At 37.8% G+C, this 14,929-nt stretch overlaps 2 protein-coding genes and 1 long non-coding RNA gene across 3 annotated transcripts; 2 read left to right on the top strand and 1 right to left on the bottom strand.

The window, feature by feature from the left end:
- Window positions 1–5: 5 nt before the first annotated feature.
- On the top strand, window positions 6–3,175 carry LOC117626712. Its single transcript, XR_004585615.1, has 3 exons — window positions 6–158; window positions 2,162–2,403; window positions 3,065–3,175. It is a non-coding gene; the product is annotated as an uncharacterized LOC117626712 (long non-coding RNA).
- On the bottom strand, window positions 679–4,418 carry LOC117626711 (G-type lectin S-receptor-like serine/threonine-protein kinase At4g27290). Its single transcript, XM_034358525.1, has 7 exons — window positions 3,017–4,418; window positions 2,608–2,763; window positions 2,312–2,442; window positions 1,957–2,167; window positions 1,347–1,584; window positions 1,109–1,259; window positions 679–1,005 (listed from the first exon to the last, which is right to left on the bottom strand). Exons 1-7 carry the CDS (start codon window positions 4,311–4,313, stop codon window positions 703–705), a joined length of 2,487 nt encoding a protein of 828 aa, XP_034214416.1. The 5' UTR covers window positions 4,314–4,418; the 3' UTR covers window positions 679–702.
- An 8,340-nt stretch (window positions 4,419–12,758) lies between these two features.
- LOC117626500 (probable BOI-related E3 ubiquitin-protein ligase 3) lies at window positions 12,759–14,539 on the top strand. Its single transcript, XM_034358216.1, has 3 exons — window positions 12,759–13,085; window positions 13,192–13,576; window positions 13,694–14,539. The coding sequence occupies exons 1-3, from the start codon at window positions 13,030–13,032 to the stop codon at window positions 14,309–14,311; spliced, it is 1,059 nt and encodes a 352-aa protein (XP_034214107.1). The 5' UTR covers window positions 12,759–13,029; the 3' UTR covers window positions 14,312–14,539.
- Window positions 14,540–14,929: the final 390 nt, after the last annotated feature.

Here is a 14,929-nt window from a genome sequence, read left to right as displayed (position 1 = left end):
ATACTCGTTAAATGTACGACAAGTTCACCTCACCATACCAACGACAACGAGGACAATCCCTCCCTCTCCGAACTCCGCCTTATTCTCTTCTCTCTTCGCATTGACGACATGGTGGAGCTGTCCTATCATGGAGTTTCTATGGTCTTGCCAATAACAAGGTTCGGTTTTTAGGGCCCAATCTCAAATTCTGACTATTTATTTCTGGTTTGGTTAAGCAATAGATTGATTGATTTGGTTCTTCTTGGGACTTGATAAATCTTTATGCATTCAGTATTCATCCATTGATGGTTCTTCTTGGTTGGACTGCTTTTCATTCTTTGGATATTGCATTTGTGTTATAGATTTTGACATTTGCTCATGCCCTCTTGTTTGCTGAGAGCAAAAAAAAAAAAAAGAAAGGTTTTTGTCCTCCTCCTCTTGCATAGGAACACAAAACCAACCCACCAAAGAACAGAAAAAAATAAATAAATAAAATTACAACACCACCTCAAGTGAAAAATCTAATTCATTTAAGCTTTTATATTAGTTCTTGTATCAGCATCTGTGTTTCTGTAGTGTGAACTCCAACTCCAAAGAAAAAAAAAATAAAAAAAAATTAGAGGGTGCATTTGCTAACGCATGGGTTGGAAATCTCTTAATTATATTTAACTTTTCAAACTGACTTCAAAAGCACCAGATTAAAAAACCAACATGACATATCGTTTATCGAGCCTCCATTAGTGTAAAAGTGACTTCATTAGCTGAAAATGCTTTAGATGAAGGATCGACTTCGAGTTCATTGAGATCCCTTTCACTATAAAAACCAGGTTTTTGAGGTTGAGGCAATGACCCTTCACCACTCAACATTACAACTGCAGCTGGCATGCTCGGTCTATCTGCCGGGTTACGCTGCACACATAAAAGACCTACATGAATTGATCTCAAAACTTCATGTGGATCACTGGAGTCCCCTACTGATGTATCAAGCACTTCAATGGACCTGCCTTCTGTGCATAGCATCCATGCCTAAAAGAATTAATCAAAAGTTCAAAACATTTGTGATTGATTAAAAGAAGAAACAGAAACAAGCAATGAGTAAAAAAATTTGGGCATGACAGTTGACACTAACATGTCCAAGAAGGTTGAGGCTGTGGCCTGGATGAGTGAATCCTCTGTTTCTCTTCCCACTCACTATCTCTAGCACCAAGACACCAAAGCTATAGACGTCGGATTTTGTCGAGTAGAACCCATCAATTGCGTATTCTGGGGACATATAACCACTACAAACCAGTCAATCAAGAACTAATTTAATAAGCAAAGTAAGTATACCATATGTACGTATTGGTTCTTTTGTGATATATACTTACTATGTTCCAACCACTTTCTTGGTTTTTGCATTTGTTTCATTTTCTGCAAAACTCCTTGCCAGGCCAAAGTCTGAGATTTTTGGGTTAAATCCACTGTCTAATAAAACATTACTGGCTTTCAGATCTCTATGAATTACTCTCAGTCTAGAATCCTGATGAAGATAGAGGAGCCCCCGAGCAATTCCATTAATAATGTCAAAGCGCTTGGGCCAATCTAGCATCATGCTTTTTCTTTGATCTGCAAAATAGCGTAGTTCACCAATGTTCAAATGTCCATCATGCTAACATAATCAAGTTTTGATCATACTCAAACACACAACAAGACATGTTTTTATTTTCTGAGCTAAATCCTAATTGAAAGGGAAAAAACTCTCAAAAAAGAAGCAAAAAGGATGTGTCAACAGTCATACAACTGTTTTACTCTAAAAGCTTAAATTGTTAGGGAATATTCCAACAAAGTAAATCAAGCTAACAAATTCCTTATGTGCACACTGCACGCAGAGGGGCAGAAAAATGCATATTGCAAGAAACAGATAGTTAAAGTCCCACCCTACACCTTGCAAACCGACAAAGAAGTGAACTAAAGAAGAAGGTTTTTGAGTGGTCAAACCAAAAATAAAGAAGTCTAAGCTTTTGTTAGGCATGAACTCGTAGATTAGCATCATTTCATCTTCTTGAATGCAGCATCCTAAAAGCTTCACTAGATTCCTGTGCTGAAGTTTGGCAATATGTGTAACCTCATTCTTCAACTCATTGAGTCCTTGTGTAGAATGTTTTGAGAGCCTTTTCACAGCTATTTCTTGTCCATCTTTCAGTGTACCCTGAAATCCATCAGCCACATATCATGACCAAAATTCATACTCTGTAGTTTGCAAACGTTCAATATACTACTTGTATCCATGATCCTGGCCGAAACGTGTGGAAACTGTCCAGCTCACTGTAGGGAGGACTACATATGACTTTACCTTGAAGACTGATCCGAAACCACCTTCTCCAAGTTTACTGTCGTTTGAAAAGCTATTGGTTGCACGAACAACAGCAGCCAAGTCAAATAATGGTAATTCCATATCTTCCTTTTGGCTGGGCCTCGGTTTTCCTGTGAAGTATTCAGTGAAGTAAATAATGTAACCTGGAACTGAAACGGAAACTGAAACTGAACTACCTAGCTTATAAAATAAAGAGGCAACAGCAAAAATTCCCTATAGAACTGAGCCTACATAGAAGATGGAGGGGCAGAATAGTAAAAAATTAAATAGCTTACCATCTTTTTGGTGCTGCTTCTTCCACACATATAATAGCAATGTTAGCCCCAGGATCAGCAGTACAGTAGACAACACAGTACTGGTTACTATGATTCTCACTTTTTTCACATTGGATTTAGAGGTTTTAGCATTGGTGTCTGTATTGCTTCCTTGATCTAGGAATGAAGTATTTGAAAGCAGAAACTCGAGGAGTCAGAGATCAATAAAGAAGAACTTATGTACTGGATTGTTTCTGAGACAATTCCAAAGAAATATTTTTCTTATTGTGTCAAAAGTTTTCTGGCTTTATTTTGTACTCCACACGGCCTTTAGGCACATGTACTGTTGGAAGATTTCTTTCTTCATTTTACTTTGTTTTTTGTTCTTTTCCTTTCAAACTTTGTTTTAAACAGCAAGATAATTCCATACCTAGTTCTGACGCAGCCATTCTTATGTAAACATCTTGCCCACTTCCAGTGGAATATCTTATATCAATCAGGTCGCTGAACCACAGCAAGCACCCCCTTCCTCCATCCCGGACATCCAAATTCGCAAAAGCAGTGCAGGAGCAGAAGCTGTTCATGCACATCATCTCACATTCCTTGAGGTTCATACTTGAGTTATACCAGGATTGTTCTGTATTTGGCAATTTCATCCCAGAGTACTTCTTAAAGATGTCTCCACTGCAACTCGGTGGAGTCTTTCTCACACAGCCATATGACCAATCCACCAAGTCCCGGTCTTGTCGAAAGTTCGGTGTAAATCCTTCCAAGCAGCCACATACTGGGGAGTTTTCAACACTGCATGCACCATTTGGACCACATAGTCCATAGCTGTCACAGATATCAACCTGTGCTGTTAGATAAAGGACCCAACCTTGGGTTTCATCACTCCAAGTGTAGCTTTGCAGAAGCCCATCTTGAGTTAAAGCCAGCCTTGAAAGAATTGAACTGTTGAGAAGCTTATAACCATAATATACTTCTTCATCATCATCCAACACAAAACCATATTTGTTTGTATGGTCTGAATTTAAATTATGCATCCCACTAAATTGGATTCCATTCCATGGTCCAGTCCGATACTTTATAACAGAACCCTCCCTCACAATTAATTCATGGTATCCATCAGGTCCAAGCTGGTATGTATAATTTCCTGGAGAAGGATCCTGGGGGCTTTTCCATGGTGTAAGATGCCAATTGAAACCTGTGATTTTGTTCCTACCAAGCTTCATACCCGGTAGTAATGTATCACCTGGGTAATCAAAACTCTGCCATAAGTATTTCTGAGTGTCATTATGATCATTGCCATCTATCACAACAAGATTTCCCACCGGATTCTGTGCAGAACTTGATGTGTTGGAAGACCAAACTGTAGTGTTCTTTTGGTCAACAAGGACAAGAATTCCAGGGCTGCTTACCTTGAGTATACCTGATGAACCTGTGAGGGGTGTGTCTCTGTTGGCAATCCAGACAATGGTGGCAACCGGTATCTTCTTGTACCATATCGCCACATACCGGCTTTTTGAAGCACCGGCGCTGAAGAATCCAAGCTCAAAGGTTGCCCCTGTCGAAACTACGGTCTCACCATCTGCAATGGACTGAAATGTGCTTGTGTCTTCTGCTGTGGAAACTATTATTGCTGTTGTGATGAGCAGCAAAGAGGAGTACAAAAGATGCAACCACATATTATATAAAAGCCTTCCATGGATTTTCAATTTTCCAGCCATTCATATATGAGCTCTTTCTTAAAAATTTCTATGGCACTGAGCTGCTTTTTTGTGAAATTTTGAAGACCTCATTGGTTGGTTCTCCTTAGGCTCTTGCTATAGTTTGTGAGAATCTCACTTTCACAAAGACTCTGTGATAATATATATAATTCCTATTTATTGACCACTATTGTATAGTTAGCAATGCAAGCAGTCAATCATCTTCTAGTTCCTCAATATTTTACACTTTGAATGTATTGATTTGGTACCCTATCATTTTCTTGGGATGAATTGCCTGCTAAAAGAAATTCATTGACTCTCATCAGGGATCCCCTTTCACAGCTGGAGCAGAATTCATATCGCTTATCATTGTCAACACGTTATCGATACATTGTCAACAATATGAAACTAATTTTAGATGCATGATTGAATGCAAATAAACTAAATTTTCTCCAGCGTGAAATGGAGAAAATTCTCCTCAATCAAATTTAGACTGCCTTTAAATTTAGTTAAGAATGTATCGTTCCTCTAGTAGAAAAATCTAAAAATTCATTTCGTTGTCATCTTGGAGACAACATGATTTGAAACTAGTGTCATTTTGGATGATCCAAGAACTGGTCCACTCACTCGGTCATTCTTCCATAATCAAATGTACCAAAATCTGAACAAGTCTTCTCATCCATTTCCCTCACTCAAAGGAAGCTGCAATTTTCTGATTTGTATACTCTTTGGCATTATTGTTCAAGTCTTCCCATCCCTTTCCTCTCCTCTTTCAGTTTTTCTTTTTCTTCTCAAGTTGTGAACCTCACATTTGACCTCAATAGCCGAAGGGAAGTATGAATAAGAGCATCTCCAACTGGGAGGTGCTGTCCAATTATTTGACACACATTTCATTTTTTTCAACTCTAAAACACTAAATTAACATCATGTCATATCTTTGTACATATATAAAACAAGGGGCCATTGTAGTTAAATTTTCAAATAACCCAAGTTGCTCTCTATCTGTGTCCTATAGGAAAACTGAGGGGTAGAAGACTAGAAAACAACTTACCATCTTTCTGGTGCTGCTTCTTCCCAACATAAAAAAACAGAGCTACACTCAGGAGGAGTCCAGGAGATGACACTATAGTGCCTACTATGATTCACACTTTCTTCACATTGGATTTAACAGGTTTAGCACTGATTGTTGTATAGCATGAAATATATTTGAAAGCCAAAAAAGTGAGAAGCTAGAGTTTGCTAATTGTGTCAAAAGCCAAACTTATAGAGTAACAACCTTTGCGATTGTCTAAACTACAAGTTGAGGGGAGTTTCTCACACACACATTACAAAGGTGCCATGGGAGTTTGAACCTAAGACTTCTGGTCTGCAACTCAAGGCCCTTTTCTACTAGGCTAGATCCGTTGACAAGTAACAATCTTTGAGTTTTTTATGTTTTGACTATAATTTTTTGTGCATGATCATTAAGGGGTGCATAACTCCCAATTGGGTGTTTCATGTCCAAAGATGTTTCTTTTTCTCTTGTTTTCTTTTCAAATTTACATTAAACACCAACTTTTGAGATTTGAGATGGCTCCATACCTAGTTCTGATGCTACCATTCTAATAATTATATATATATCTTGCCCATTTTCTGTGAAATTTCTTATATATCAATCAGGTCACTCACTTCCTCCATCCCTGATATCCAAATTTGCATAAGCTGTGCAGGAGCATTTCTTACCCTGGCAAGAATTGGGCCCTGGAAATGGATTTTGAGGCCTAAGGAGCCTTTTGCCTGGCCTGGGTTGCTGTAGTGAAAATGCTCTAAACCACATGTATTATTTGTGACTTTTGACATGTATAGGTGTATCCATTTGAGGTAAGATAGAATTAACCTCTACTTTAATTAAATTGGCAGATTTAATTAAGAATATAAAAATATACATATTGTATACCCGAGTTCGAATCCCTCTTTCGGTTAAATTAATTTAGACTAATTATCACTTGTAACAATAAAATAAATTTAAATTAATAAATAATCAATAAAACTTTGACGAGCCATGCCTGAGAGGGGGGTTGAAGCCAATTGGACTTAACCGTTTGGACTTGGGCCAGTTATAGGCCATAAGCCCACTTTTACCTTTATGAAGTCCGTGGATTAATAATAAAGTCTCTGCTGGACGACAAAGAAAGAAAGAATGTTCTGAAAACCCATGAATCTAGTGAAGTCTAGGAAACCACAAAATCTTTTGTAACCTTTTTTTCCACCATAGAAACAAAATTTGTAAGTAGGTGGAGAACTTGTGGGTTTAAACACTAAACATGAAAGTGCTTTATGCTTTAATAAAAGCACTTATTAAGGACACCTTACTTTCTTTTCTTTCTTTTCTTTCTTTTTTTTCTTTCTCTTGGTAAATTGCACATGACATCTTGGGTTTTTTCATTTTTACACAAGTGATATTGGGGAAGGAGAGATTCAAACACATGATGTCGGATGCAAGAGTAACTGCTCTTAACTAGTTGAGATTTGCAACATCTTGATTTTAAACTTGGCCACTTAATTCTAATACGAACAGTAAAATATGCCTTGTCAAGGGCAAGGGTTTAGGTATACTTGCAATTTAATGGACAAAAGTTTGTAGCAAAGCAAGAGATGCTATGCTGTGCTATGCATGCAGCTTCCTTTCCAGATATAAAATTCTTACCATTGAAGCAATATTGGTGCTTTTACCATATGATCATAATAATTTCTTCTTTGCCTTTTGTATATAACCTTACTCTTTAAGTCTTCCAAAATCTGAAAACAGGTGAAAAGAATAACTTTTTCATTTTTTATTATTATTTATATTTATGTAATTTAAAAAAAGTTGTTTTGTGAACTGACAAATGCAGAGTCCTTGTTATGGTTGAGGCCTACACATTATTATGGGTGACTGGTGGAGAGGTAGTTTCCATTGGGACAAGTATCTCTGTATTGAATTTGTGAATGCATTAACAATTTAATGTGAAATTGACTTGTCCTAAAGTTGGAGGAGGGGAAGGATGTATTGAAATGCACATGGAAAGACATTTAAGCCTGGCAGGCAAACAAACACCATGACAAGAAAGAAAAAAATACAGAGAGAGAAAGAAAGAGATGATGCATTGGGAAATGTAATCTCTGTTTGAGCAGAGCAGAGAGGGAGATCCACCATTGTTAATCTTTTTCACACTTGTTTCTTTCTTTGCATGTGTCTCATTGAATGTGGGAAGTTTCCTTCTTACTTTATTATGAGGGTAAATTTCAACTGGTTGTAAAAATCACATTCTGTTGAACTACAAGTGGTAAAATATATATATATATATATAAATAATGACATGCCATGATGCCACATGAGTTTACTGGGTACTGCAGATTGATGGACACCAATAGAATCATGCAGTGGGTCCAGGGCAGCAAAAGGGCCCCACCCTGCAGGTGGCCCCATGTATGAATGCCACTTCTCCCTCACTTTCCCCCCCAACCAAACGGTCAAATTTCACTTTGGCAGAAGGAAGGAGAGAGAGGAGAGAGAGAGATATAAAGCTGACATCTTTCCAAGCATCCTGAGCACAAGTAAGGTATGTTTCCAATACAAGAAATAATGATAGCCCGTCAGAGACCCCAGCAGCAGATGCAGCAAGCATCATACTTAGTTGTCATAACAATTGCAGCACAAATGGGAAAGTGTTCTTTCATTATTTTAGCTTTGTTCTCTCTCTCTCTCTCTCTCTCATGCATGAGCAAAAATGAGTTTGGTTGTATTTATGTATATTGTTTGTTATGTTGACAGAGACGAATGGAAGTGAGAAATATTCAAGTAGGGTTGGTTTTATATGTGTTGTTGGGGTGATGAATGAGATTCCCGAAAAGGAAAAACAAAGCTGTAAAGATAGAGAAAGAGAGCCAGAGATTCTTCATAATGTGAGAGTTTAAAAGGGTGGAGATCACATGTAGAATATAACACCAACTTTAAGTTTGAATGGAGGAAAAGATAAATAAAGAACAAAACCAATTCAAAAGAAAGAAAAAAAAAATATACACTAGATATATATATCTATCTCCACAAGTCATGGTGCAAAAAAGAATTTGCCCCTTAAAAGGTGGTGAAGCACAAACAAAACACACATGATTCCCCATGTGTATGTATATATATATATATATATATATATATATATCTTCTTCTTCTTCTTTTTTTCTTTTTTTCTAATTTATCATGACAGCATAACATGCCTCGAGTAATCTTGGCCGTCCGATTTTGTATCTTTTTGTTGCAAGAAAGCAATCAAAATGTAGTTTTTTTGTTTTTTTGTTTTCTACTTTTTATTACTTTTTGATGTATGCTTTTTAGATTTCGGTAGTGGTTAAACCAAAGTATGGTCGATGCAGTTGGGTTGATGTGGGCAATAATAGAGCCAGAATGAAAGAGAAAGGTGAGGCAAGGTTAAGAAGAAGGAATCACTCTCTATGCTCTACTTTTTTTGTTTTTTTTTTCCATCTACCCTCTTCTTTGGTAGTGGCATCTTTCTCCATCTCTTTCATGAAGTTTCGAAGCAATTGAGTATGATCGAATTCTAGGCTAATGAGTTACTAGATCAAGAATAGATATTCAAAAAGATAATGTTCTATTGTTAAATAGCCTTGTATTCCTTGTAGGTATCTGAATGTACGACTTGTATTTCTCTCAATAACTCTATTATACAAGCAAATATTAAAAAAGAGGAGAATCGAACACTACTTTAGAGTTAAGAATATATACTTTAATAACCAATTGAGTTATAACTCGGTTTGCTTCTTCTCGATAATTATAATAACAACAAAACCAAAACTATGTTCATAAATTTGTGGTCCAACAATTTTATAAGTATACTCTAGAGGTTGTTTGTTGAGCAACTTGAAATGCCAAAGGGAACTTGGAAAGATCGAAGATGATGGGGATGCGATATGCTCTCAATATTATTATTAATGCCTTGTGAGTCTGTCTGTCCGTACGGCCTCTGCTACCTCATGCAACATTACCCATGTGGGGGTTGTGTGTGTGAAACTTAAGAGACTGACTAAACAAGATTAGTTGTTAATAATGCAGTCATTAAAGAAGAAGGAAAAAAAACAAGAGATTAAAAAAGTGGTTAATAATGTCAGGTTATGCCTCCTCAAATCGTCCGCAAATGAGATTTTGTAGGATCAACTTGCGGAACCCTAGTTGGCCACGGAATTAATTAAACTTAATGGCAAAGCTTTTGCTCACTAATTAAATGACTGATCTATTTGTCATTTTGTCTCCTTGATTGAAGCTATACTTTTCCCACCCCATCGCGTAATTAAAAACTAATAATTTATTATTATTATTATTTAAATAAATAAAAACCAGTTGCTTAATGGGAATACATTTTGCCTTGAGAATATCGTAGTTATTTTAGAATTGTGGGTGGCTATAATGATGCAATTGTCACCCCATTGTCTTTGTGCACTCAAATAAAATAATTTCAACATGTTAATTTAATTTATTGGAAAGGTACGATGATAATATCGAATTAATAACAAGAGAGAGAGAGAGAGAGAGAGAGAGAGAGATTAGGGCAGTAAACAATGCATGTGGAGACAAATTAAGTATTTTGGAAACTACTTGAGGATTAATTCAATGACCACCCAACACAAACTATATAATATATATATATATATTTAAATTTTCTAGCTATAGCTAGGTCAAGCATGCTAGAAGTTTGTAACATTTATTTTTCATTGGCTTAGAAGAAAGGTGGCAAGATCTAGGTGATGTTGGTGGGTGCATTCTGGAGGAAGAGGTGGGGGTGAGACAGATTGGGATTTTAAATCAATGTTTATTTTCTTCTATAAAAATACCTTGTTGTGTAACATGACGAGTGATATATATTGTTTTAGAACGTATTACGTATTATAATATCTAAATTATATGTTAAAAATTTATAACACGAAATACGTATTAAGTTGACAAAACACGTCACTTATTATTATTCGATTCGATTCGATATACGTGTTAAAATACATTATACGAGAAATTATCAAATAAAGTTTAGATTGAGAATGCAGTAATATAACATTGTTTGGAAACTTTTATTTTGAACTTCTGCTTTCTCTTTAGGGTCAACATCGTGACCAGCAACGAATTAAATTGTATCCTCAGTCCAATCTTAGCAGCAAAGTTTTATTTTTCTAAGTCACAATTATATGTGGAAAATCAAACCCAAGCAATCTCAGGGAAAGTGTGACCCGGATAAGTCTGACATTGCATCAAACTTTATCCACAGTTTTCTCTTGGACACACCAACACTTCTACATAAATATACTAATATCAGAACGTGAACTTTGAAAATTATAAATTAGTTGGGATTGATTGGCATGCTGTCAAATTTAGATTTGGTCAAGGTGCATGCATCAAATGGAGGGAAAATTCATTTGCAAGAAATTAGGCTCCAAATATGGGAGTCCATCAAAACGACATGAAAAAAGAGACTAAATTCCATCTAAGAAACGGAAATAATTCATTGATTTGATATATTTTCTTTAAGTTTGAGATAAGCTCAATTTTTGTTTTTTGGGTCAAGGAATAAATACAAGAATCAATTATTGTCCTTCACTCACCTGAAATAGTGATTTGCAGTAATTGATTCTGAATTCAAGTCCTAACATCCATACAATATGTGTAAATGACAAGGAAAAATCATAAATTTGTAGCAAGCTACCAATAATACTTGTCCTCAAACAGCTGAGACGTCAATAATAATGAGCGTTCCAAAACTAGAGACTGCGTTTTCAAGAAAGTACTCAATAAAACGACGAAATTATTCTATCAACTTGACGTGGCACCACAAAATATTGAATATCTTTTTAAGTATTTTTATTGGTTTTCGAATAATTATATGATTTATGACTTAATTAGGCAGCCTGGCCCTGGGCCCATACAAAAATAGATAGATTATAAGAAACTACCACCGCAGCTTGAATATTTATCATCCAAGTGTGCCCTATAGAGACGTAAACATTATGATTTATAGATATGTGGATCAGAATCTGTAACACACACTTTGATGCAATGCAAGGCTTTATGTGAAGTCTATCGTATCGTCCGTGAATGTACGCAGACATATCAAAGATTACAAGAAATTGTATAGTACCGTATATTGCAAAGTAAATCTAACAATGATACATATATTTTATATCGTAACTGTTAGAAATGAACGTCGTTCATATATGTATATATATATATGATTGTTAATTAAAATACAGTATATGCACACGCGTATGATAATACACGTGTGCATTGAAATATAGACGTGCCTGCAGCAATTTTATTTCTTTTAAAATTAATTAATAACTAACAATTACCCACGCGCACGTAAAAAATAAGATGAATTAGGAGGTCGCAAGGGAGTGACCTTGGAGCAGCAAAACACCTTTTTTTCTCTTTTCTTGTTTTGGTAGATGAGTGCAATAAAAAGGGGGCTGAGGCCAGGTGGCAGAAACAGTCCAAAGCTAAACCAAACAAAACGAAACGTATCCATGCGATGCGCATGAAGAAGAGTGTGGGCTGTAGCTCTCGCCAAAAGTAAACAACCTGCCAAATGGACCAGCCTCCCAAGGGTACCACCGTACTCATCATCATCAACACCAAACCCAACGGCCATTAATATTTATTATTATTAAAATTTTAAAAAAAAAATATTCCTTTTTTATTATTACACGTTATTTTATTTTTAACTTTGTGTTTTGACAAAAGTCCGCCCTCGGTGGTCCCCACAAGTCCACGCTGGCCCCTCGCACGTGCTCGGAGTGGATCAGCCTTTGTCATGTTCCCTGCCCACCCGGCCCCACACGTGCAGCACCAGCAGCAGTTGCTGTTGCGAATTCACTGAATTTATTAGAAAAGCCCTCCGTAGGGGTGATTTGGCGTTTGGATTGTAGCCGTGCCTACGTGGCGGCCCCTGGCAGGCCCCAGTCGGCAAACTGCTGCGTGGCAGATGCCCACAATGTCAGTCTTCATCACTCTCTTTCTCTCTCCTCCTTTTTTTCTTTTCGTTTAATTAATCGAAGTAAATAGTAATTAAATATTTTTCCAGGGAACAAAGGAAAAAACTGATACGGTAAACGACTCCGCGCTCGTGTTACGGATATGCCCCTGGGGAATTGTTGGAATTACGGACTGACCGGATATCTGTTACGGTTTTGGTTACAAATTATGAGTCAAGTAAAACAAGTAAAATACGGAAGGGTCTTTCTGGTACCGTATCCCAGAATAGACAAAACGGTCAAAACTCCATATCTTTCTCTCTTTTCTCTCTACCTTTTATCTTTACTCTCTCTCTCTCTAAACTTTTTTTTTTTAATAATTATTCTCTCTCTAAACCAAACCAAACCCTAAATAAACCCCACCATCAGCCTTGCCACCTCTACTGCATGCCCTTTTGTTCATTTCCTCCTCACACTTGTTCTCTCTCTCTCTTTCTCTCTCTCCCTCCTTCCTATCTTCCCTTCTCTTAAAAAGCACCAAAAACCAATAAAACCAAGCCCAAACAAGAACCACTATCAAACTATAACGCATATATACACATATTGACACTGCAAATTTCATAGGCATCAACCGAGACAGAGAAATAGAGAGCCCACAAAACGCTACACAGAAAGAAAAGCAGAACAGAAAAGAAAAACGCCTGCTCTGCTCTGCTTTCCTTCCTTCCTTTTGCTCATCATCAATCAATCCATGGCTGTTGAAGCTCGGCATCTCAATCTCTTCCCTTCCCAGCTCATACCCAACAGGTATGTACTCGTCTTCTTCATATTTATCGCTGGATATGGGCATATGGGTTTGCTGAGATTCGTGTTTTGGTGCATTAAATTGATGGGGTTGGTGCTATTTTTACAGGGAAATGATGAACCCAATACAAGGAAACACAAGTCTGTACAGTGCCCAGATTGGGTACGGGGTGCCATTATCAACTGGAGGGGTGGCTACAGAGGCTCTGCTGCCGACCTACAACTCTGTGATCACGGATTCGATAATGCCTCCGAAGACCTCAACAACCGCAGCCATGAAATCCGATAGCGGCCTCACCTACAACGTCCCGATTAGTCTACCAAGAAAGCGGTCCAGAGACTCCATTAACAACAACATCAGTCCTCCCTTCTCATACCCAACTGCTCCGGCTAATTACAAGAACTCATGCGGGCCTTTCTCTTTTCTCGGCGAGGACATTTCTCTGCGCATACAGCAAGAGCAATTCGACATCGACCGTCTCATTTCTCAACATGTACGTACCAAATACAGAGCAACGAAAACTATGCGATTTGGTGTCTTTTTTTTCTTGATAGGTATTTTCATTTTTCATTTTATTGATTTGGGTTTTTCTTGTTTTGGGAATTTGTAGATGGAAAAGGTGAGATTGGAGGTCGAGGAGAAGAGAAAGAGGCAAGCAAGGAAAATAATGGAGGCCATAGAGGTTGGGATGGCGAAGAGGCTCAGAGCCAAAGAGGAAGAGATTGAGAAAATCGGGAAACTGAATTGGGCTCTGGAAGAGAAGGTCAAGTCTCTGTGCCTAGAGAATCAAATATGGCGCGACCTGGCTCAGACCAACGAGGCCACCGCCAATGCTCTCCGCACCAACCTAGAACAGGTCCTGGCTCATCATCAGGTCAAGGAAGAACACCAAAATGACGCCGCCGCTCTCATGGACGACGCTCAGTCGTGCTGCGGAAGCTGCGGCGGAGACGAGGGTCAAAACGACGGCGTCGTGGGTTTAGACGGGTGGCGCACGGTGAAGGGTACTACTAGTACTACTGAGGGTCACCGCGGGGAGGAAGGTGCAAGCGGGCGATGCGGGTCGAGTACAAGTAGGTGGTGCAGGAATTGCGGGAAGGAAGAGGCCTGCGTTTTGCTTTTGCCGTGTAGGCACCTTTGCTTGTGTACGGTATGCGGATCATCGCTCCACACTTGCCCCATCTGTAAATCCACCAAGAACGCTAGTGTGCATGTGAACATGGCTTAGATCAATTTTCACCAACCAAAAAAAAAAAAAAAGATAAGAAAAACAGGAATTTTCATGAATAGAAATTTGTTTCATCCCAATTTTGTCTAAATTTGTTTCTTTTTTTTAAATTTTCTTTTTCTTGTAAGTAACTAATTTCTTTTTTAATTATGCCTTTTGGGTTCATGATGCGTGTTTCAAATGCTTGCATGAAGGCAAAGTTGCTGCAGTTGGAATTCAATTACTGTATATCAATTGCCAATTAAAGAGGAACGGGAAAGGAATAAGGTGAATTCGAACACCAAACCTTCGATATAAAAGATAACTACTCGTAACCACATGAATTACAATACTCCTGTAATGCTAATTAGATTAGCCCATTATTTGGCTTTTTTGTGTTTATAAATTGGTCTCTAATTAAATTAGCCTTTTTTTTTTTTGGGTGCTAAAATTGGTTCAAGATAGAAAAATGGATAACGCGGCGCATGTTAGCACGGGAGCAGCGCATGTTAGCACGGGAGCAGCGCATGTTAGCGGGGGTTGTTCAGAGTTTTAAGGCTGAAAGGCGGATGTGTGTGCGTACGTATTTATAATATAATGGTGGGGACCGATGACGGGCGACTTGATATCTATTTGTGT

This window comes from Prunus dulcis, chromosome 4 (genome assembly GCF_902201215.1).
Source record: "Prunus dulcis chromosome 4, ALMONDv2, whole genome shotgun sequence".
Classification (NCBI taxonomy): Eukaryota; Viridiplantae; Streptophyta; class Magnoliopsida; order Rosales; family Rosaceae; genus Prunus; species Prunus dulcis.
The sequence above is the reverse complement of the archived record's forward strand: the minus strand, read 5'-3'. Positions and strand labels throughout refer to the sequence as shown.